Source organism: Clarias gariepinus, chromosome 4, assembly GCF_024256425.1.
Source record: "Clarias gariepinus isolate MV-2021 ecotype Netherlands chromosome 4, CGAR_prim_01v2, whole genome shotgun sequence".
NCBI lineage: Eukaryota > Metazoa > Chordata > Actinopteri > Siluriformes > Clariidae > Clarias > Clarias gariepinus.
Genome location: NC_071103.1, coordinates 37,924,063 through 37,946,792, shown reverse-complemented (window position 1 = coordinate 37,946,792; position 22,730 = coordinate 37,924,063). Strand labels below are relative to the sequence as shown.

The 22,730-nt window shown below is 43.0% G+C and overlaps 1 protein-coding gene across 6 annotated transcripts in view; it reads left to right on the top strand.

Annotated features, from left to right (window-relative positions):
* The window catches only part of kmt2ca (lysine (K)-specific methyltransferase 2Ca), a 156,043-nt gene that overhangs the window by 126,687 nt on the left and 6,626 nt on the right, over positions 1 to 22,730 (top strand). For 4 of the 6 annotated variants that reach the window (XM_053494647.1, XM_053494646.1, XM_053494645.1 and 1 more), the window contains 27 exons: positions 572 to 709; positions 1,128 to 1,157; positions 2,104 to 2,238; positions 2,332 to 2,485; positions 2,611 to 2,837; positions 2,916 to 2,989; positions 3,091 to 3,297; positions 3,881 to 4,027; positions 4,386 to 6,188; positions 6,278 to 6,615; positions 6,732 to 8,479; positions 10,343 to 10,448; positions 11,507 to 11,573; positions 11,655 to 11,718; positions 11,842 to 12,074; positions 12,459 to 14,081; positions 14,229 to 14,435; positions 15,304 to 15,468; positions 15,578 to 15,719; positions 15,945 to 16,092; positions 16,245 to 16,420; positions 16,890 to 17,026; positions 18,304 to 18,553; positions 18,985 to 19,121; positions 20,357 to 20,455; positions 20,559 to 21,711; positions 22,485 to 22,621. In XM_053494647.1, the coding sequence (XP_053350622.1) occupies positions 572 to 709; positions 1,128 to 1,157; positions 2,104 to 2,238; positions 2,332 to 2,485; positions 2,611 to 2,837; positions 2,916 to 2,989; positions 3,091 to 3,297; positions 3,881 to 4,027; positions 4,386 to 6,188; positions 6,278 to 6,615; positions 6,732 to 8,479; positions 10,343 to 10,448; positions 11,507 to 11,573; positions 11,655 to 11,718; positions 11,842 to 12,074; positions 12,459 to 14,081; positions 14,229 to 14,435; positions 15,304 to 15,468; positions 15,578 to 15,719; positions 15,945 to 16,092; positions 16,245 to 16,420; positions 16,890 to 17,026; positions 18,304 to 18,553; positions 18,985 to 19,121; positions 20,357 to 20,455; positions 20,559 to 21,711; positions 22,485 to 22,621 (9,845 nt within the window). The remainder of the gene's footprint in view (positions 1 to 571; positions 710 to 1,127; positions 1,158 to 2,103; positions 2,239 to 2,331; positions 2,486 to 2,610; positions 2,838 to 2,915; positions 2,990 to 3,090; positions 3,298 to 3,880; positions 4,028 to 4,385; positions 6,189 to 6,277; positions 6,616 to 6,731; positions 8,480 to 10,342; positions 10,449 to 11,506; positions 11,574 to 11,654; positions 11,719 to 11,841; positions 12,075 to 12,458; positions 14,082 to 14,228; positions 14,436 to 15,303; positions 15,469 to 15,577; positions 15,720 to 15,944; positions 16,093 to 16,244; positions 16,421 to 16,889; positions 17,027 to 18,303; positions 18,554 to 18,984; positions 19,122 to 20,356; positions 20,456 to 20,558; positions 21,712 to 22,484; positions 22,622 to 22,730) is intronic. The other 2 variants (XM_053494644.1, XM_053494649.1) reach the window with 2 other exon arrangements.

The following is a 22,730-nucleotide window of genomic DNA, read 5'->3' as shown; positions in this document are numbered from 1 at the left end:
TGAGTTTTTTTTTCTTCTCATTATACAAAGTTTTTCATTCAGTGATTGAATGTAATGATTTTACCGATCCCACTCCCTGCCCTTTCAGGATTAATCACTGACATTGTGCACGATTCTTAATTAATTATGTCCTTCTGTCTTTAAATATGGCAGGATACAGGATCTTCTTCTTATTATTTTTTAAATATTTTTTTTCCCTCCGCCTGGTTGGCAGGCAACACAAATTCGGCTCGTGTTATTCACAGAAAATTGAGTTAAGGCGGAGGGAGGGGGGGGGATGGCATAAGCGTGCGGAAAAATTATTTTACCATGACAAGAAAGATTGGTCTTCACTCTCTTTTCCTTTTCCGCGTTAAATTTTTCTGTCCGAGCACTCAGACGCGGTAAAAATAAATAAATAAATAAATAAATTGGTTGTCAACGCTGATTTTCACCTTCCTAGTTTGACCGCTTTAAGATTTTTCTCTTTCAACGTTTTACTTTTTCTCTTGGGGTCAAATGTTCAGGGAAAGCCCTTCTCTCCGTATGAACCTAATGAGAACACAACACCCTTTTCTTTTTTTTGCCCCAGCCGGTTTGGATATCGGGGCCATTTCTGATGACCCCCCAGGCCCACCTCAGCCTGTTCCTGTACGGGGACCTCGACATCTGCAGGAAGAACCACTGGATGTAATTCTCAGCCCTGAACTGGACAAGATGGTGACTGACGGTGAGGATCTTTGATTAGTATAAAAACCTGACTAATTAATCCCAACTTTACAACGACCTGCAATAGTTGTAGATAAAATCGTGATTTGAAATAATGAACAATACGCCTTCGAGACCTACACGTTACCTTGTCTTACTGTCACTCACTCATGTGAAAGTAGTCTCTGACTGTCCAGTGTACCATGGGTTCCTTATTTTACCCCTCAATCCTTTATTCCTTAATAAATAATCACAGCTTCCTCCTTTCGTCGTCTTCCTGCAAACTTTATCCTGTGATGTGTTTAAACCTCCAATCAGTGTTAAGGGAATTCAGTTTCTGTTTTTGCATGGAAGAAAATCTTCCCAACTCAGGACACTAAACTGACTTTGACACCATGTTGAATGACTTTTCGTGTAATTTCATGTCTGTTTGTTTTTAGGAGCTATCCTCAGCAAGCTCCAGATTCCAGGTTTGTATGTCTAATTATTTTTGCGCTATAGTAATATTAGGACGTGTTGGGAATGCTTTACACACAGCATATCTATACATATAAGTACAGTTCCAGTCAAAACGTTTGGGCACAAGTTTTGATTCATTTTGTACATTCTAGAACAATACTGGATTTTTTTTTTATTGTATAATGGAATTAAATAATTAAGTTACAGCAGTCAGTTGTTATTTTAAGACATGAAGGTCAGCTGTTCTGGAACAGTTCCTACAAGAACAGTATTGTGTCGAGCGCGTTTGTAAAACCCATCAGGCTCCATGATGAACCTGTCTCTCATGAAGACCTTCCCAGGAAAGCGAGACCAAAACTGACCTTCTGAAGTTCATCAGAGTCACCAGCCTCAGAAATCACTAATTAACGAACAGCACCTCAGATTAGAGCCGTTATGAAGATTTAGTAGCAGATCCATCTCAATATCAACTGTTCAAAGGTGATCATTGTGTATTTTGGATAAACGCCTTCAGCATTGTTTTACATAAAAAAAAACAAGGAACGACCATTAAGTTAGAAGGGGTGTCCAAACTTTTGACTGGACTTGTGTGTTAAGAGTTATCGGAAGAATTAAGTAATCTGCTAAATCATAAGCTCATAATAAAAATTGTATGCTTGTTAATATTACTGTACAGACTTAATAATTAAGACTACGCAGAGTGCGCTTAATTATTAGTTGGTTAAATCACCCGAATAAAGGTAAGATGAAAGGGCACCTGTTATGGATATAGACTAGAATAAAATCTTTGTCATTACACAAGTGCAACGAGATTGACTGCCGTCCTTGGTGCTTTCAAAGTTATTTTTTAAGTTATTCAAACCTATGCACAGATTAGTGGTCATTTTCCGTTAATGTTATTGTAACCTGCTGCTATATTGGTATACAGATGTTAACTTAGACCCTGTCTTCATTTAGAGCTAGAAGGGAAGGACGTGGAAGACTTGTTTACGGCAGTGTTAAGCCCAAGCACCAGTCAGTCATCTCAGCTTGCACAGCCTCCCAACACCATCCCTAATGTGCCGGTCATGACAGTGCCACAACAAGCGCAAGGTATCTTTCATCACTACTCTGTATATCTAGAGAAACAATGTAAAAATGCCCTATTACTGAATTGTTGGAGCGACTAAAGCTTCTTGGTTTTAGTTTCAGGTGATAACGCTATGTTCCCTCGCATGCCTGTTATGAATGGTATGATGGGTCCAAACCCGGCCTTTCCCCCAAATTCCATGATGCCTGGAGCTGGCATTTCTAGCAATTTCTCTCCCATTCACCGAATGCCTTTTCATGAAAGCATGAGGTAAGGCAAATTATAGCATGCCACTGTTAAATTCTTGAACCTGGTACTGGGTGTTATTCCTTAAAGAGAACTGGCATATCTTCAGCTTATGAGATGATATAACATCCTGAGGTGTGTCTCTATAGAGAGAAGAAGTTCAGCCAGATGGGGAGCGATATGGCTGGTCCCTGGAGTGCTCCCGTTCCAATGCATGGTCCAGCTGCACCTGCAGAGCCAGAAACAGATGCCATGTCCAGTGCCCAGAGGAGCACACTGAAGTGGGAGAAAGAGGAGACGCTCGGAGAGATGGCCACTGTGGCACCTGTGCTCTACACTAACGTCAACTTTCCCAACCTGAGAGAGGAATTTCCAGGTGCGTATCTGGTTCCTAAGAATGTCTGACGGGATGTAGTCCATGTCTAGAAACTAATTGTTTTGACTTTATCCATAGATTGGTCAACTAGGGTAAAGCAAATTGCAAAACTGTGGAGAAAGGCTAGTGCTCAGGAAAGAGCTCCATATGTGGTAAGATTTAGTATTAGTTTAAAATTTTGAATTTGGTTTATATTGAAGAAAGTGTAGTCGTTTTTTTTTAATTTCTTTTTTTCCCCCCCTTTACCCTTTAGCAATTGGCTCGGGATAACCGAGCGGCCCTTCGCATAAATAAGGTTCAGTTGTCTAATGACACACTGAAGAGACAGCAGCAGCAGCAGCAGCAGCAGCAGGCTCCTGACCATTTTGACCCAAGCATGTCCATGGACACTGATCAGCTCTTCAAAGACCCCCTCAAACAGAAGGAGTCTGAGCATGAACAGGAGTGGAAATTCAGACAGGTGATTGACAGCCCTGGGATTTTTTTTTTTTTTTACTTTCTTTCTTTCTGTCTTTCTTTTTTTTATAGTGTAGTGCTAAGCTGGGTTTCTTACCCATTCAAGGCTCTGGCTTTATGAATTTTGATCAGCTCCATCACCCTAACCTTAATTGACTTCATTTGGATTTGCTGTTTGACTAACATCATTAAGTCACTATGTCACTAAAGATCAGGACAAGAGAGGATTTAGAGCAAAGTTTATAGTTAGGTCAATTGAATGCAAACAGCAGTTAGAGGACAAATAAGTTGTTTTTATTGGCAAGAATACTAAGTTGGTTACTGTTTTAGATTGACATGCTGTCTGGGTAGTAAGTCGAAAAATGAAATTGCCTGCAGTTTTGAATGCTGAAAAATCATAGCATGGACATTTCCCTCTATTTTAAACGTTTCTGCAGGGCTACCTCAACTGTGCATGATGGGTATTTTCTGTAAAGCCAACATGGCCTGTAGCAAAATATTATGTAAATGCATGGTTAAGTGGCTATTTCTTTCTTTACATTTGGAATTGCCATACAGTCTACTAATTCTTAATTTGCATTTAAAAGGGAGAGTTAAATCAGATGTTGGGACCCCTTAAGAAGCAGCAGGAAAAGGTCCCAAAAAGCAAAGCCATAAAATCAACAAATAAAGACGTCCTTTTTGGACATTCCAACCAAGCATCTATAGCTGCAGGATGTGGAAAAAAATCTCTGGTAAGATCCCAAAGCGAGGCACAGTTTTGCCAAGAAGCAATAAAGACAAATTTGCAAAATGCAGGAAAGAAATCAGAAGGATGAGTGGTTGAGGGATTTTGTATATAAAACAAATATACTGGTATATTTTCCTTTCACCTGAAGTATAGGTATTGGCCTTTAAAAAAGTCATCGTGATATTGTTATACACATTAACATTTTCCCTGCATGTTTTAACAATTCATTTTAAATGCCCAAAACCTATTTAAGAAATGAGGGGAAAGAGCATTTTTTGGCATTAGGTAAACATAAAATTAAAATTCAGTTTAATTGCTTCATCAACTGAAGTGTTTCATTTGCCTTCTGGTTTCCATGGCAGCAAATGAGACAAAAGAGCAAGCAGCAGGCGAAGATTGAAGCTACTCAGAAGCTTGAGCAGGTTAAAAATGAACAGCAGCAACTTCAACAGCAACAACAGCAGCAACACTTCTGTGGCCAGTCAAGTGGAGATACCACCAACAGTGGGAGTAAAAGTCCTGTGACACCTCAGCCCACGTCACCTCTACAGCACACGACAATCAAGGATACCTTTGTAAGGCCCCAGGTTCCTGGGACACCAAGCTCATCTTCGGATGATGTATTTTTGCGTCCTCAACTGCCACCCCCATCATCAGCAGCAAAAACTCCCACCCAGGATACCCAGTACTCTCAGGGGTCAACATCACAGCCTCAGTCTCCTCAGATGTTTTCTCCAGGTTCATCAGGCTCCCGTCCATCATCTCCTTGGGATCCATATGCTAAAATGGCAGGTACTCCTCGACCCCCACCCTCAGGATCAAGATGCTCAATATCTGACATGCAGGAAAGGGGCAGGCCCTCTCCAGCCCACGAGTCCTTTGGCTCACCAACAAATGCTGACGTGTATTCAAAGCCACCAGACACACCCAGGCCGGCAGTCCCATTTCTGAAACCCCTTGGTCCCCCCAGGCCTGGGTCTGTATCAGAGCAGCAGCATCTTCAGCAACAACAGGGTAGATACATGTTGGCTAATGCTACACCTGGAGAATTCATCAGGCTAAACCAGAGATCAGAGACATACCAGCGAATGCCTTCACGTGTTGTTCCATCAGACCCTTACGCAAGGCCACCGCTAACACCCATTCCTGGAAGTAATGAAGCTGGCTCTGTGCCACTTTTTAAAACTCCCATGCCTCCCTCACATCCTCCCCAAGACTCCTTTAGTACAGGAGAGCTCGGCATGAGACGTGGATCATCAGACGGCTATATTCAGGGCCAGCAAACTGATCCTTATGCGCATCAACCTTTAACTCCTCATCCATCATTTGCAGATACTTTAAACACTGATGGCAGAATGATGCGTCAGGGTTCAGGAGGCCCCTTTGCACAACCTATGTCGATGACCAGACATCCTCAAAGAGATCCTTATGCACAGGCACCATCTACACCTAGACCAGACTACTCTTCGCAAATAGCTGATCCCTATTCTCAGCCTACGGGTACTCCTCGACCTCATGAACCCTGTGCCCAGCCTCCTGGTACTCCAAGGCCTCATTCTGATCCATTTTTAGTGCCTCCTTCCACACCTCGACCCATTGAACAGTTTTCTCAGGCACAGTCTTCTAGCTGCAGGCAGTCTCCATCTCATACAATGGATCCGTATGCCCAAATGCCAGGTACTCCAAGACCAACACCAGCAGAACGATACTCTAAATCCCCAGGTAATCAGAAAAATGCTGATATTTACACGCAGGCTGCTGGAACATCTCGGTCCACGACAGATCCATATGACCAGCCACCTGGAACACCAAGACCAGTTCTCAATGACCCTTTTGCTCAACCTCCTGGAACCCCAAGGCCGAGCCCTATGGTTCATACACCGGATCCATATAGCCATCAGCCTCAAAATAGGATGACTGATCCATTTGCTCATCCGGCTGGCCCAGGATCTCAAACCCCCAAACATCTCGGCATTTCGGATGAAAACTTTGCCTTGCCACAGACAAATACTAATCAAACCCCTATGCATGACCCCTTTGAACAAGTACCTATGACCCCATGTCCACAGTCAGATGAACGGCTGGCACCAGCTACAACCAGCTCATTTGATTCCCAGAACCTAATGCAACCACCAACAGGGGATACAGAGGAAAAGAAATTACAGGTAAAATCTTATGAATAAGCTATTTTTAGCAATTTGATGCTAATTTAAGCTCCTTCACTTATTATGTGTGTTTTTTCCCCTGTTCTTAGCGTCAGAGATTACGCCAACAACTGATCCTGAAACAACAGCAGCAAAAGGGTGTTATCAGGCAAGAGAAAGGACTTCAAGATGCTACTGGTACCCCTACACCTAACACTCCATTGCAGTGGTCACAGGATGATTCTGTACAACCAAGTGATGCATTTTTAGCTCGTCCGCCACCGCCATATCCTGGAACATTGAGAGCTTCCCCGATGCCTGCAGGTCAGAGATTTCCTGTACCTTTTCCTGGTGATCAACGAGCACCATTCTCTGATGAGACTCGTTGCTCTCGGCCTCAGTTTTCCAGAGATATGGGCAATATGGTCCTAAGACCACCGGGGTCTAGGTAAGGTGTTTCTTCTTCTTTATTATGTATGTATACATTTGGGCATTCACCATTGTAAAATTTCCTTTTTTTTTTTCATAATTTTTTCTTGCACTTCTCTGAATTATATTTTACAGGTTTGGATTTCCACCGGGTGCAGCAGGTCAGGAGTCTTTCCTCCGTCCACCCCACCAGATGCAAGGGGGACCAATGATTGATAATGTACCACCACAGTTGAGAAGGTCTCTGTCCGTTGATCTAGGTAGATCAATGGGAGGCAACCCCCAAATGGGCCTTCCTCAACACTTTGTACCCCGGGGCCTTCCAGTGCAACAGCACAACATAATGGGCCAGCCTTTTATTGAGCTTCGGCACAGGGCACCAGAGAATAGAGTCAGATTGCCATTTTTGCCACCCAACATCTTGGACCATACAAATCACCCCCAAAGAGCTTCTACCAGCTTAATGGGAGCTCACAATATGGCCTTTCCTGGGACCCAGGGTCCACGCCCTTTGACTCCAATGATGGGTCATCCACAGCAAGTATCTGTCGGGCATCTCCACATGTCAGCAAGCATGGAGAATTTGCATCAGCAGGCAAACATCCCAGAAAACACTGCTCCACAACATCCTCCACTGTCAACCACAATCACTCATTCAGTTAGTGGTGAGGCACTTAATTCTACCGATCCAATGCTTCTAGCAGGGACAGTACCAGGTCCAACAGAAGAGATCCCATTGCCTTGTGGTGATGGAATTGAGGAGAAGTTAGACACAGATGACTCAGCAGTAAAGGATCTTGAGGATGTAGAAGTGAAAGATTTGGTTGATGATGATTTGGAAAATTTAAACCTTGATGCAGATGATGGCAAGGACATAGATTTGGAAACAAATGACCTTCACCTTGATGATTTTATCGAATCTGGGAAATTTGACCTCCTTGCTTATGCTGATCCTGAGCTGAACCTTGAGGACAAGAAAGATATGTTCAATGAGGAGTTAGATTTGAGTGACCCCATAGAGGATGACCATGGTGAACCCTCTGTCCTTCAGAAGGTGTTGTCTGAGAAGAAATCTCCTCAAACCGTAAATAAATCAGAGGATGGTGAGCCATCATCTAATAGCAAACAAGAAGAGAACCTAAAAGGGGAATGCAATAGTGGTCTATTGACAGAAAGCACTATAAAAACAGAAGTTAAACAGGATTCCATCATCAGTGAGGACCACTCTGTTGGAGATCGGCCTCTAGACAGTAAAAATACCCAAGAAGAAATGTCCAGTCTGTTTGAGGGATCACCTCAGCAGATTGGTTCATCAAGTGCAGGAATCCCTTCTGGTTCTGCTCCAGTACTCTCAAGGCTTTTAACCAAAGAAAAACTTGATAACAATGGGATTAGCCCTGTAGCACCTCTTCATCATGGTAATCAAGTCCAGGCTAACCATGGTCTAGAACTTCAGACCAATATGGGCATGGGACAAAACAAAGACCATGGCATGAACCCTGCTATGGCAGTGGGACACAGTATGGATGCATCACTGGGAGCCCCACATACATTGCCTGTTTGCAGTCAGCAGTTACCAGTTCAAGGATTTGGATCTTCACCAGGCCACCAAGTGGATATAAATCTGCCTGTGCTGGGTGGCCAGCAGCCTATGCCACACACACTTCATCCCCAGGCCCAACAGGTGATGTATTCACAAGGGTCCATAGGGCAGCAAGGCCCAAAAATACCTCAGGGCCAGTCAAATAGGCCATTGCTCTTAGATGAGCAACCTCTCCTCCTGCAAGATTTGTTGGATCAGGAGAGGCAGGAGCAGCAACAACAGAGGCAGATGCAGGCTATGATTCGGCAACGCTCCAATGACCCCTTTTTCCCTAATGTTGGTAAGACCTTTATGCTATTACTGTTTAAATATTTATAATTCATTAATGTTTGAATGGAAAACAAGACACTGTTTTTAATTGGACATGGACATTTAAGGCATCTTTTATCTGGATTGTACCTGGAAAAAAGTTTGACTATGTGCATTTTCTTCCCGAGTAAAATTCAACTCTGATCAGACAAACAGAAACCTGATTCCTACATTGTATGTTAGCTTATCTTAACACAAGCCTCAATGTAATTAATCATTTAATATTTGCTTTATATATAAGATGTTATAAATTACATTTTCATACTTATTGTAGATGTACAATGGGGCAAAAAAGTATTTAGTCAGCCACCAATTGTCCAAGTTCTTCCACTTAAAAGGAGGAAAGAGGCCTGTAATTTTCATCATAGGTATACCTCAAGTAAAAAATCCAGAAAATCACACTGTAGAATTTTTAAAGAATTTATTTGCAAATTATGGTGGAAATAAGTGATTGGTCACCTACAAACAAACAAGCAAGATTTCTGGGTCTCACAGACCTGTCACAACTTCTTTAGTAGGCTCCTCTGTCCTCCACTCGTTACCTGTATTAATGGCATGTGTTATCAATATAAAAGATACCTTTCCACAACTTTAAACAGTCACACTTCCAACTCCACTATGGCCAAGACCAAAGAGCTGACAAGGACACCAGAAACAAAATAGACATGCATCAGACTGGGAAGACTGAATATGCAATAGGTAATCAGCTTGGTGTAAAGAATTCAACTGTGGGAGCAATTATTAGAAAATGATAAACATAGAAGATTACTGATAATCTCCCTCGATCTGGGGCTCCACGCAAGATCTCACACCGTGGTGTCAAAATAATCATAAGATGGATCGTTGGTCCTATAGTCAGATGAAACCAAAATAGAACTTCGTGTTGGAGGAGAAAGAATGCTGAGTTGCATCCAAAGAACACCGTATCTACTGTGAAGCATGGGGGTGGAAACATCATGCTTTGGGGATGTTTTTCTGCAAAGGGACCAGGACAACTGATCTGTGTAAAGGAAAAAATTTAATGGGGCCATGTATCGTGAGATTTTGAGTAAAAAACCTCCTTCCATCAGCAAGGGCCCTGAAGATAAAATGTGGCTGGGTCTTTCAGCATGACAGTGATCCCAAACACACCGCTCGGGCAATGAAGGACTGGCTTCGTAAGAAGCATTTCAAGGTCCTGGAGTGGCCTAGCCACTCAACCCAATAGAAAATCTTTGGGGGAAGTTGAAAGTCTGTGTTGCCCAGCAACAGCCCCAAAACATCAACAGGAATGGGCCAAAATACCAGCAACAGTGTGTGAAAACCTTGTAAAGACTTACAGAAAATGTTGGACCTCTGTCATTGCCATTAAAGGGTATATAACAAAGTATTGATATGAAGTTTTATTATTTACCAAATACCTATTTTCCACCGTAATTTGCAAATAAGTTCTTTAAAAATCCCACAATGTGATTTTCTGGATTTTTTTTTTCTTATTCTTTCTCTCATAGTTGAGGTATACCTATGATGGAAATTATAGGCCTCTCATCTTTTTAAGTGGGAGAATTTGCACAATTGGTGGCTGACTAAATCCTTTTTTTGTGTGTATGTGACTTTTTATTTTTGTTCTCAATTTATTGGGAAGGCTTTTGATTGTCAAACGTGGGATGGATGGATGGATGGATGAATGGATGCATAATTGATCTCGAAGGAATTTCCAGTTAGATGCTTTTACATGTTTTTCCCCATGGGGCTAGACTGTGACTTACTCAAGATGCATTTAATGATATAAACTAAATGCATAAATGCTGCACATTCCAGTAACTGCTATTGTTTTTTGTTATTTTTTTTTTAGACTTTGATGCTATTACAGACCCAATCATGAAGGCCAAGATGGTAGCCCTGAAAGGAATTAATAAAGTGATGGCACAGAATAGCATGGGAATGCCATCCATGGTCAGGTAAATACCCCTTCAGAAAACAGTTAAGGCTAAATTTTAAACAGTTGAGTTTATATACACACCTTGGAGATGTTGCTCTCATCTAAGATGTTCTAAACTATTCTAAAATGGTTAATTAGAGAAAGATTTATTTTAGCTTTTATTTCAAGTCCAATTTTAATTCACTCCATGAAATTCCAGAAAGTCATGCTTTGACATAGAAGCTTCTTACTGGTCTTCTGTTATGACAGGAGTTCTGTTAGGAGTTAACGTAAGTGCACTTGTTGAACACCATGCCAATGATATCATGGGGGTGAATTTCTAGAAATACCGAAGCAAAACGTGAAATGTAACAAAATAGCTAAAAGAAGATATAGTGAAGGTATTGGCATGGACGTTACAAAGCCTGACCTAAAGCCCATAGAAGATTTGTGGACTGAACATGCATGTCAGTACAAGAACCTCCACCAGTTCTCTCTGGATGAAAGAGCAAAGGTTCTAGCAAGGTGTCTAGCGTTTGTGGAAGGCCACCCTAAATGTGTGATGCATTATTTTGAAAATGCCTTTTTTTTAAAGCAAATTTGATGGATAGGGCTGGACAACTCGATAAAAAAAATTGCAGTGCGATTATTTGGACACCTATTGTGGTTTCGATTTAAACTGTAATATGTAACCATTAAATGTCCCTCAAATTAGTGTTGAACTGTGTCTATTTATGCTAACAACAAATAATGTTTAAAAAAAATATACATGACTTATTAACTACTAAGTATAAGAAATTGCAGTGTTTTGTGATTATATAACGCACATAAGTCCATATGGCAATTTTAAGTTATATGGTAGGTTTATTTAAGTGCGTTACCTTAAATACGTCCTAAACAGATACCAATTTTTTTTCAAGTTACTTTCTGACCTTTTATGTTCCCACAATGAGCTATGATATTACGGGAAATGTAATGGTGTTTAGGGTTTTTATCACTAGAGATTTCTTTTTCTTTATTATTTATTCATTTTTAAATTAGGGTAGTAGAATATTTAAAATTTGGTGTTGCATCATACATTTATCCCTCCTGCAACAGAATGCAACAGATGCCCGGAGCACAAGGACCAGATGCACATGGATTCCCTCAGCATGGTTTTGGACAGGTACGTGCCCAAGCCTGCATTTGGTATATTTTCCCTTGTAATATGACAGCTGCTAAGTCATTAACACCGCTTTGCTTTTAGGACGGGAAACCAACACCACCGCCGACAAGGCCGAGCCCCCCTAATTTTGGACCTGGGTTTGTCAGTAAGTTGAATGCTGCTGAATTTTCTTGATTGTTTAGCACAAGGCTGTTTGTTATGGGATGCGTTGTTATTGCAAGATTTTACGTTTGTCCACGCTTGTTTATATTCATAACCTGCTTTTCAGATGATTCTCAGAAAAAGCAGTATGAGGAGTGGCTTCAAGGTACTCAGCAGCTGCTTCAAATGCAGCAGAAGTTTTTTGAGGAACAGATCGGGGCCCACAGGAAATCCAAAAAGGCCCTCTCAGCAAAACAGCGCACAGCTAAAAAGGCAGGCCGTGAGTTTCCTGAGGAAGATGCGGAGCAGTTAAAACATGTGACTGAACAACAGAGTGTTGTTCAGAAACAACTGGAACAGGTAGAGTAACGTGTAGTGTTAATATTTTTTCACTTATATAAATATAAATAAATATATTGTTTTAGTTCTCTAGTTCTTTTGTATTTGACATACTAAGAAAAAACCCATACCTGTTCCCGTGTCCTCTTAAGACTGATAAGTGTAAGCTTATCCACTGTCCTGCTGGTTTGACTGGCTGGTTTGCCAGTTCCTAAATTCGTCCACTTCCAGACAGATACTGGATTCTGTCATTTTCTAAAATGTAAAAATGTAGGGCCATTCCCCTACAAATGTAGGGCCAGTCCACTTTATTAAAAAACATTCATACGGCTCATTCAGCCCAAGTAGACTTCAGATTTTTCATGCTCATTCAACCTCGATTTCTCTTTTACCCCAACTCTAAAGATCCGCAAGCAGCAGAAGGAACATGCTGAGCTTATTGAGGAGTACCGTGTCAAGCAGCAGCAGCAGCGCAGTATGCAAGCCTCTATGATGAATCCAATGCAGCCCATGCCAGGAATGCCGGGCCAACCCACTGGCATGATGCCCGGTGGACTTCATATGGGCCAGCCCATGATGGGTCCAATGCAATCACATCCTGGTCAGCCCAACCCCAACTGCATGCCTAACATGGCTGGCTGGCACCCGGGTGGCCCTGGACCAATTGGAGGATCCAGAATACCATCTCACATGCCTCCTCAGATGCCGCCGGCCAACCCAGGTCAGCCACCTCAGGCCCAGCCACCACCTGCTATGGTACCACCTGGTCAGCCTGGTGTACCTGTAGGCCATGGGATTGGAAATGCCGCCCCACATGTAAAATTTGATGACAATAACCCATTCAGTGAGGGCTTCCAGGAGAGAGAGCGCCGTGAGCGGCTGCGGGAACAACAGGAGAGACAGCGCGTGCAGCTGATGCAAGAGGTAGAAAGACAGCGGGCTCTTCAGCGGCTGGAGATGGAACAGCAGGGTGCAGGCATGGCTCCAGATGCTAACCGAGACAGCCTGGCCCACATGCCCTTCTATAATACTGACCTACCCCAAGACTTCATGCAGACTGCCAGACCTCAGCATCCACAACAGATGGGATCAATGTTCCCCCAGCAGGGCAGTACACCTCTAGACGTTGCGGGCCCTGGTGGAGCTTTCATGCAGGGTGGTGAGCGACGACCCATAGCTGGGTGTGCAGCTTTTCCAAGCCAGGACATGGGGCCAAATTTCCGGCCAAAAAGTCAAATGATGCATGGACTCAACTTCATGCCAGGTCAACCTCGGCCACCAACGATGCCCCAAGGCGGAGGTGAAGGCACACCATTTGGCATGGAGTCAGCTACACCACTGCCTCCTAATTACCCAGGGTCAGGCCAGTCTCTTATACAATTATACTCTAACATCATCCCAGAGGAGAAAGGCAAGAAAAAGAGGAACCGTAAAAAGAAGAAAGATGACGATGCAGATTCGGTGAAAACACCTTCCACACCTCATTCAGACCTCACTGCTCCACTGACCCCATGCGTTTCGGACACATCTTCCACCCCCACACGCAATGCTGCCCTACTTGGAGACCAGGACTCCTCTGAGCTCTCCAATTCCTTATCCTCCATGTCTGGCCTGCCTCCATCAACAGAGCTGGAGAGGCAGCTGTCGGGTAGTGGAAGTCTGTTTAGACGCCAGTCTAGTGTGGGTTCAGTGGGCTCTGAACGAGGAGTCTTCGATGAACTGCAAGAGATCAAGCAGGAGAAGCTGGACACAAGCGAGTGCCAGGGGGCTGAAGGGATGTTTGGATCAGGGGCAAAAGGCATGGTGAAGGTCGAGGACATCCAAGGCCTCACTGGGCAAAGTCCAGCACACAGTACCAAGAGCGAGTCTGGGAACGAACTTCTCAAACACCTGCTAAATAACAAGAGCACACCACCACCATCGACCACACCTCATACGCACCAGACATCCAGTGATGGCCTGAGATCAGAGGAAGAAGGAGTGGCCGAAAATAAGGACTCTGTCAAGATGGGTTCTGCTGAATGTTTGGTAAGTAGAAAATTATAAATGTTAAAACTGATAAATGCACTGTGAAAACTGATCTTTCCAAATCTATATTTTTCAAATAAGCAGTTACTGTTAAAAGAGCAAAATATTTTTGCATGATTGTTAACCACTCCATGCCTGGCTTTACAGGATGTCATGAATAGCCATTTGGCTGGTAATTTGGATTCTCTAGAGCCTTCTCTACCAGACCAAGGCAAGAAGAAACAGCGCAATAAGAGAACACCAAAGATAGGGGCTGAGAAACCTCAGTCTCGCTGGAAGAAAAGAAAGAAAGAGCAGGAGGATCGTCAGGTCTTGTATCCGACCACTGACACACTGATGACGCAGCTTAAACAGGTAAAGAACTGTGCCAAGTTGGATCTTACCCAAGAAACAAAATCACATGCTATACTAACTAAACTAAACTTTTCTTAAATGTAGTTTTCCATAATGCATTACAGGTGTAAATGTCCCAAAGCTAAATGAGCCGTAAATTATACAGAATGTTGATTTTTTTTTTTCTTTTTCTGTAATCGTGCCTATTTAATTACAGTCATCTGAAGAAGTAATTACTTTCATTAAGTCTTAATTGCAGAGCTGGCATAGATAGGTGTGTGCAGAATGCATTAGATGGAGTTCTTGAAAGGTCTAAGCAGGGTTTTAAATGAAACGTTCAGTGCGCGTGCATTAATAATGATTAAGATAACAAGAGTGCTTTTACACCCTGCTGGTTATGGACGCACATGTGATATATATTATAATAATGTGCAGTTTTATTCCCCTTTGCTTCTACATTTATGCTCTCCATGCCAGGCTTTGAAAATTGTTTCACTTAAGTTCTTTTTTTTTTTTTTTTTGTATTTGGAGTTTCTATGTATATATTTTTATTTAAAGTGCTTAAGATGCAATAATATCCAAGGTTGAGTTTTTTTTTTTTTAATCACCCCCATTTTTTCCTTCTATATTTGTTATTGATTGCACCTGCAAAAGCGTGTTCATATGTTAAGGAACATGGCCTTAGTATTTCTCATTGTTTCATCATATCTGACTGCCTGCTCTCACCCTTAAAAACCTTTCGCACTGCTTAAAAAATACATTTCTTTTATATGGAGTGGTCAGTTCTCTTATAGCCATCACTCTTTTATACTTATTATTATTATTATATTGATTTCATTGGGTTCTTCGAGTAGTTCCTTACATCTTTCCCCTTCTCTGGTCATTGCAGCAGCTCTCGTTGTTGCCCCTTATGGAGCCATTGATTGGCGTGAACTTTGCCCACTTCCCTCCGTACGGCAGCGGGCAGCTGAACGGCGAGAACAGACTGTCTGGATCTTTTGGCAGTGCATCACTGGATGGGGTGTCAGACTACTACTCCCAGCTCATCTATAAGGTCTGCTGCTACTCTCAGATGTGTGTGTGTGTGTGTGTGGTGAAGAAGGTTGAGGGGTGAACCGAATGTTCAGTAAATGTTTTTTTTATTATTCTGTTTCCCTGTGCAGCAAAACAACCTGAGCAATCCTCCAACGCCCCCTGCCTCTCTGCCTCCTACCCCGCCTCCTGTAGTGAGGCAGAAGATGGTGAATGGTTTCGCCACGGCAGAGGAGCTCGCCCGGAAGGCTGCTGTCATAAGTGGGAACGAGGGTAAGAAACCTCTAAGCGATAGTCAATAAAAGAATGAATAATAAATTATTTTTGGCACAGTTTGCATTTTTTGTCGATCTTTAGTACTGCACTGTATTTTATGTTTATCTTATATTTTTAATCTTATAATTTTATATACTTGCCATAGAGAAATCTATCTATCCACTATTTACTTGGCATTAAATATCCCTGTAGTCTAAACAAGTTACACTTGGCTGTTCTCAGTGTCCAAAACCATGGGACCGAAGCAGCTGCCAACCCCGTTCAAAAAAGAGGACGACCTCCTGTCTCAGGCCATTTCTCAGGGACCCAAGACCGTTGACGTGCCTGCCTCCTTGCCAACACCCCCACACACCAATCAAGAGGAGCTCCGGTAGGAATGCTTGGCTTTCTCATTTCTGTATTCATGCCGTAAGTTGTATTTAAAGTGTAAATGGATCTATAGGGTCATGTCTGTCTATTTTGGACTTTCTGCATTCTTTCTGCATCACTTTTATTTATTCACGTGTTTATTTGCTCTTTTAGTGTCCAGGACCATTGTGACAGGGACACCCCAGACAGCTTTGTCCCCTCCTCGTCCCCGGAGAGCGTCACTGGCATGGAGATCAGCAGATACCCGGATCTGTCTCTAGTGAAGGAGGAGCGTCCGTCGCCTGCATCCTCTCCTACCATCTCGATGCTGCCCAGTGCCAGCGGGAAAGGTCTCTTTACCATACGATCCCAGCACATGAGGATATTAGAGTTTAGAATAAAACTTTCTCTGTGTGTTTCTAACCTGATCCTGTATTTACACCAGTCGAGTGATGAAGCATCAGGGGAACATTTATTTTCTTTTCATGCATGCACCTTTTTTTTTTTTTTTTAATTAATTTTTTTTTTTTACATTTTATGCAAATTCTATGCAAGATATGATATGATTTTTGATGATCATAAAAGTTTCCTTAAACAGCATAATCAGTTAATTCTGTGATATTGATATTTTTACACCTGATTCTTAAACCCTAAAAATAAACAAACACCTTCTGTAGTTTGAAGTTACTATGATCTTCTGGTCCTTTCTTTGCCCTTTCACTGTTAGCAGGTGTACGTCCACATTTGTTGTGTCCACATTTGATCGCGTGTCTCACATTCTGTTTAAAGTTCCTGACTGACTGAGACTCTTTGATCCAGGCACCGAGGTCATGCAGTGGGAGGTAAAGAAAGAACCCCAGAGCAATTTCTTCGGCTCCCATTTTGATCAGCCCTTCTCCTGCTCCAAGGCTGGTCTGATGTCCGTATCGCTCACACTCAATCAAACCGCAGCGGAGGTAAGACGCATTCCTTTCTGTAAATCAATACTTACTACCCAGCTTTTCTAATGTGTGTAAGGCTTATCTCGGTGTTGCATACTGCAAATCCTGTTCAAATCACTGTAATTTACTGTCTGAAAAGAATCAAAGCTTGATGGAATCCTAACGCATTGCTCTGAAAAAATTATTCTTTTTTTTAATGTCCCTTCATTTGTATTAGTCTGAATTGGAGTGACTTTTAATTATTGTGGTTCGTTGCTACTTGAAACATGTTTTAGGGAACCAAAATTAAAAAGAAGAAAAAGTTTGTTTAGGGCTGAAAATGTACTTATGAAATGTTGTTGATCAAAAGTTTGGAGCATAGAAATCATTTGAGCATTGAGACAAGATGACCAGAGCTGAATAAATCATCAGATACTTATAAAGATACACAATATGGACAAAAGTATTTGTCCAAACCTAATAAATAATAATAAATTCAGGTGTTTTAATTAGACCCCTTATCCCCAATGAAGGACAATAAGGCTTCAGCATACCAAGACATCTTGGACAATGCGAAGCTTTTTATTAACCTCTTGGCAACAGTTTGGTGAAGGCCCTTTTCTATTCCAACATGACTGAGCCGCAGTGCACAAAGGACTATAAAGACATGGTTTGATGAGTTCAGTGTGGAAAAACTCGAACGGCCCGAACACAGAGCCCTGACCTCAACGCCATCGAGCACCTTTGGGATGAACTGGAACAGAGATCATGAGCTTGGCCTTCTTGTCCAGCATCAATGTCTGACCTTATAAATGCTCTACAGAACGAACAGGCATGAATTTCCACAGAAACACTTCAAAATCTATTGTGGACGGCCTTCCAAAAAGAGTGGAAACTGTTATGGCTGCAAAACCAACTGGGGGACCAACTCCATATTGAAGTATATGTATTTGGATACAATGTCTTTGCGGGTTTGGTCAAGTACTTTTGAGTTCTGGTACCAGAAAACATGGAAGCTCTACAGCTCCGTTCTTTGTCTCAGTTTGTGTATTGACGCAGGCCGTAACACAAGGCTTGTCTGATTCCCTTCCTGTATTCAAGTTGAATAATTTTCACACTGCCCCCTTTTGGGGGTGAATCAAGATCAAATGCTGCACTGGGAATAATGTATATGTGTCCTTTCTTCTCTTGCTTTGTTACTTTAAGATAGTTGTGGTTATTATTAACATTTGAGATACTAGACTATATTGCCTAGCAATGTTAGAGCTTGTTTATTAGGCTTAACCAAACATGCATGTCTGCTTGTACGCCAGAACATTCAAGGAGTCATGACGGCAGTATCCAACTTGCTTTGCGTCCCTCTCCCTGCCAACTATGAGGTGTCTCGTACCCTGAGTCCAGAGCCACGCCACTCCTTGGCCATGCTTGCGAACCTTAAAGTCCCTCCACCACACGGGCTCAACCCTCGCCAGGCCGCCATGTTCCCCCATCCTGGCATAAGGTTCCCCAGACTTTCAGGAACGATGCCCTCAACTCAGCACTTCATACCCAACCCTAATGCCGGTGAGTTAAACTGCACCAACAGAAATTGCAGATATTGATTGCGTTTGTCAATAATAATGATTACTTGGTTTAACTGCTTCAAATGAGGGTTCTAATGTTACTCTCAAGTGGCGTGATTTACAGGTTTCCACCATTTATAGTGGATAGAAGTCTTTATTCCTCTTACTGTTTTTTTAAAAGGATGACACAGTCCTTCTTATGAAGTGTTTTCTTATGTAGTTGATAAAGGTGAATGGATTTAAAGTGTGCTTAAGATGATGTAGTAGACGCACTTTATTATCGATCATGTCTGAGATCTGAGATGTTAACAAAAGCCAGTAATAATGGTGTCAAATTACTTTGGAAATTGGCTCAGCTTCAAGATTTTTTCTTCATAATGGTCTCTGCAGAATTTTTTTTTTCAGCTCTCCCTGTCCTATGTTGCTTTCCAGGTCCAGGTGCAATCAGACCAGAATATCACATGAATAGAAACAGCCCGGGGGGGAAACCGCAGTGGTGCGCCCAGTGTAAAGTGGTGGTTTTGGGAAACGAAGTCCGGAGGTCTACCAAAGACCCCGGCGATAAACAGGTAGAGCTATAAAGTGGAGTAACTGTGAAATGCTGTCACCATGTGCCTATCTATCTTAGCTGTATGTTATGAATAAAGACTTTAAATTATTCAATCATGATACTGTACTTGCATAATCGCAATACGAATCAAATCATCACAAAGTGGTCCCTTGTAAATCTCATTTCTACTTTTTACAAAGTTAGTGTAATGTTTCTGTTTACTCTCTTACACCTGTATAGACTGTATCACCCAGAAGCAAGGTTTCTCTTCAGAGTCCTCTCACTGTTTTCTTCTTTGTTGTCTCCTGAACTTTACCTCTAGAATGTATGTCACACATCTAAGAGCTCTTTGACACCCATCAGTCTGTTTGTAGGTCCCAATCAGAGCGTTAATTCACCTTCTGCATTTAGCTCATGTCCGAGTCTAATGACTTGCTTACCGCCACATCGCTCAGACCATCTCGGACTGGTTCTTTTGTACCAAACTCAAATGGGTCCGAGTTCTTTTCAAGTAGACTAAACACTGCATCAATGTAAGCACTATTTATTAATCTAAGCATACCTGGATTTGTGTGAAGCCGCATTGGCATATTGTCTCCTTTTAAAGGCACTATAGAAAACTAATTGAATTGAATTGAGATGGATTAAAGCCCTTCATTCAGCCTGTTGAGCCGGGTCAAGGCTGCTTAGCGTTTCACAAAACCTGATCTCACTGTATAAAGAGTCTGTATTACGAGTCTCCAGGCGAGTCACGGAGCCTGTCACTCCCCAAAAGCCTGAAGGATTTTATGTGTAACAGAGGTGGAGGTCCAGACGGCTTTCTCATGACTCTGTGCAGCCCAGGTAACTAAATGGCCTCTATTAGACCTGAGCTCACTGACGCAGAGAGTGGCCCCTTATTCCAACCCTAAAGCTCATCTCTAGGAGACGGTATTATCTACCAAATAGATAATGGAGTGTGCCACTGTGTGTATGTTGCCCGGATCCACAAACCGGTTTATTTGCAAATTTGTGGTTATTCAAATGCGCATGCGACTTTGATGTACGCTTCCCTCCGATTCTTTAGAAGAGTACTTTTGGCACCACTATAGGGTGAGACATAAAACATCCTTTAATGTCTGCCGTTTTAGTGAACTATTCCCTAATAACAATTAGAGGCGATGATGTGGGAATGTGGGAAGCGGTGCAGTCTTATTTCCCAGCCTCTATAGAGCATGTAGGGGGTGGCTGGTCTGACATGTGTTCTCTCTACAGGAGGGCCAGGTTTGGGCTGAGGGCAACGCGGTTTTCTGCAGCCGCAACTGCCTTGTTCTCTACTCATCCATCATGCAGAATAAACCTGTAGACAGCAAGGTGAGCCATGTTTTACTAGACCAGAGGGTGTCATTTCATAAAATAAATATAATATGGTGAGAAGAGGGTTTGACACTGAGCTCTGCCTGTTCTCATCCTTTAGCTGAATGCCTCTATGCTGCCTGACTCTGAAGAGAAATGCCCTCCCAAAGTTCTCCACCAATACAGCAACAACATGTCCACCCTCGATGTACACTGCCTGGCCCAGATGCAGCCCAAGCAGTCTCCACCGTCCACCCCTCCAATCTCTTTTCCATCTATTTTTTCCGAGATGCAGAAATCTGAGGTCAAGCCGGATGCCCTGAAGGTCACTGTCAAACTGAAGCCCCGACCCCGGGCCGTCCACAATGGAGCAGACGAACCACGCTACCATTCTGCAAAGCGTTGGAAAGGGTTACGTTGGCGCAAATGGAGCATCCATATTGTGGTACCCAGGGGAAAGTTGCAGATCCAGAGCCAGGATGAGCTGGAAGAACTGCTAAAGAAGCTGGACGCTTCGCTGCGACCAGAGCCGCTGCCGAAAGACCTGAGACGCTGCTGCTTCTGCCACGAGGAAGGTGATGGCCTTACAGATGGTCCGGCTCGACTACTAAACCTTGACCTTGATTTGTGGGTGCACTTGAATTGTGCGCTCTGGTCCACAGAGGTGTATGAGACCCAGGCGGGTGCACTCATCAACGTGGAGCTGGCGCTGCGCCGTGGTCTTAGCATCCGCTGCACCTACTGCCAGCGCACAGGAGCAACCAGTGGTTGCCATCGACTGCGCTGCACCAACGCATACCACTTCACTTGTGCACTCAAGGCTCAGTGCACCTTCTTCAAAGACAAAACCATGCTTTGCCATCTGCACAAGCCCCGTTCAGGCAATGGTGCTGGGAGCACCATGTTCGGAGGACTGGATCACGAGCTGCGCTGCTTCACAGTGTACCGCCGCGTTTATGTGCAGCGCGACGAGACACGCCAGATCGCCAGTATGATGCAGCGTGCCGAGCGGGAACACACCTTCCGTGTGGGCAGCCTGGTATTTCATTCAGTCGGGCAGCTCCTGCCCCAACAGATGGAAGCCTTCCACTCATCAGCTGCCATCTTCCCTGTCGGCTACGAGGCCAGTCGGATCTACTGGAGCATGCGCCATGCCAACCGCCGCTGCCGCTACCTGTGTTCTATCGACGAGAAGGACGGCGCCCCTGAATTTACCATCCGGGTGGTTGAGCAAGGGTACGAGGACCTCGTGTTGACTGGCTCGTCTCCTAAAGGTAAGCACTACATGCAAGAAAATAACAATAATCTTGTGCATGGTACTAAATCTACTAAGTCTCCAAACGATAATTATGCAAAATAGTCCTATTATCGGCATATTTTTATATATAAGCCATTGGGTATCATTTGCGTCTCATTTGTTTGATGCTTCCAGGGGATTCTGGCATTATGTAAATCTAACTGTCCGTAAAATAGCTGTTGTAGCGCCCCCTGCAGGCTGCCAGTATAATGCTATTGCAATAAATCATTGGCTGCTTTCTTCAATTTCTCCCAGCTCATTCACAATTTGTGTCCTGGAATATGGCCGAGTTAACTCCACCGATGTGATAACCTGGTCATTTAGTACATTTCAAGTCGTCAGCTTTATTGCCACATAACGTTACTGAGTCTAGACCTGAGCGACTGACGCAACCCCAGATCATAACACTATCTCCAGAGGCTTGTACAGTGGACACTTTGCATGATGGGTGCATCGCTTCATGTGCTCCTCTTCTTACCCTTGCACGCCCATCACTCTGGAATAGGCTCAGTCTGGACTCATCAGGTCACATGACCTTTTTGCATCGGTGTAAAAAAGGCCTGTCTGTGTGTCTTGAAGCTACTTAACTTCCAAAAAAATAGTGATTTAAATGGATACCGAATACATGGATATTGTATAGTTAAAGATTGCAGTGAATAAGTGGAAAGCCTAACCTGGTGATGTAAACATGTAATCATTAAAGCAGTTTACTTTTAAAGGTTAAACCGAGGCACTTGTCCTTTTCTACAGGAGTGTGGGATAAGGTTCTGGAGCCGGTGGCCGAGAAGAGAAATGAGACCGGCATCCTTAAACTGTTCCCCGTTTACCTGAAGGGAGAAGATCTGTTCGGACTGACCGTACCTGCGATCACGAGGATCGTGGAATCGGTATGACTTACACAGCCAAAGACAAAAGTGACACACATTAAATTTCATTTAAAGACCTGACCTGATTTATTTGGAAGTGTTTGTAATAATGGATGTAAGTGGTATAGCC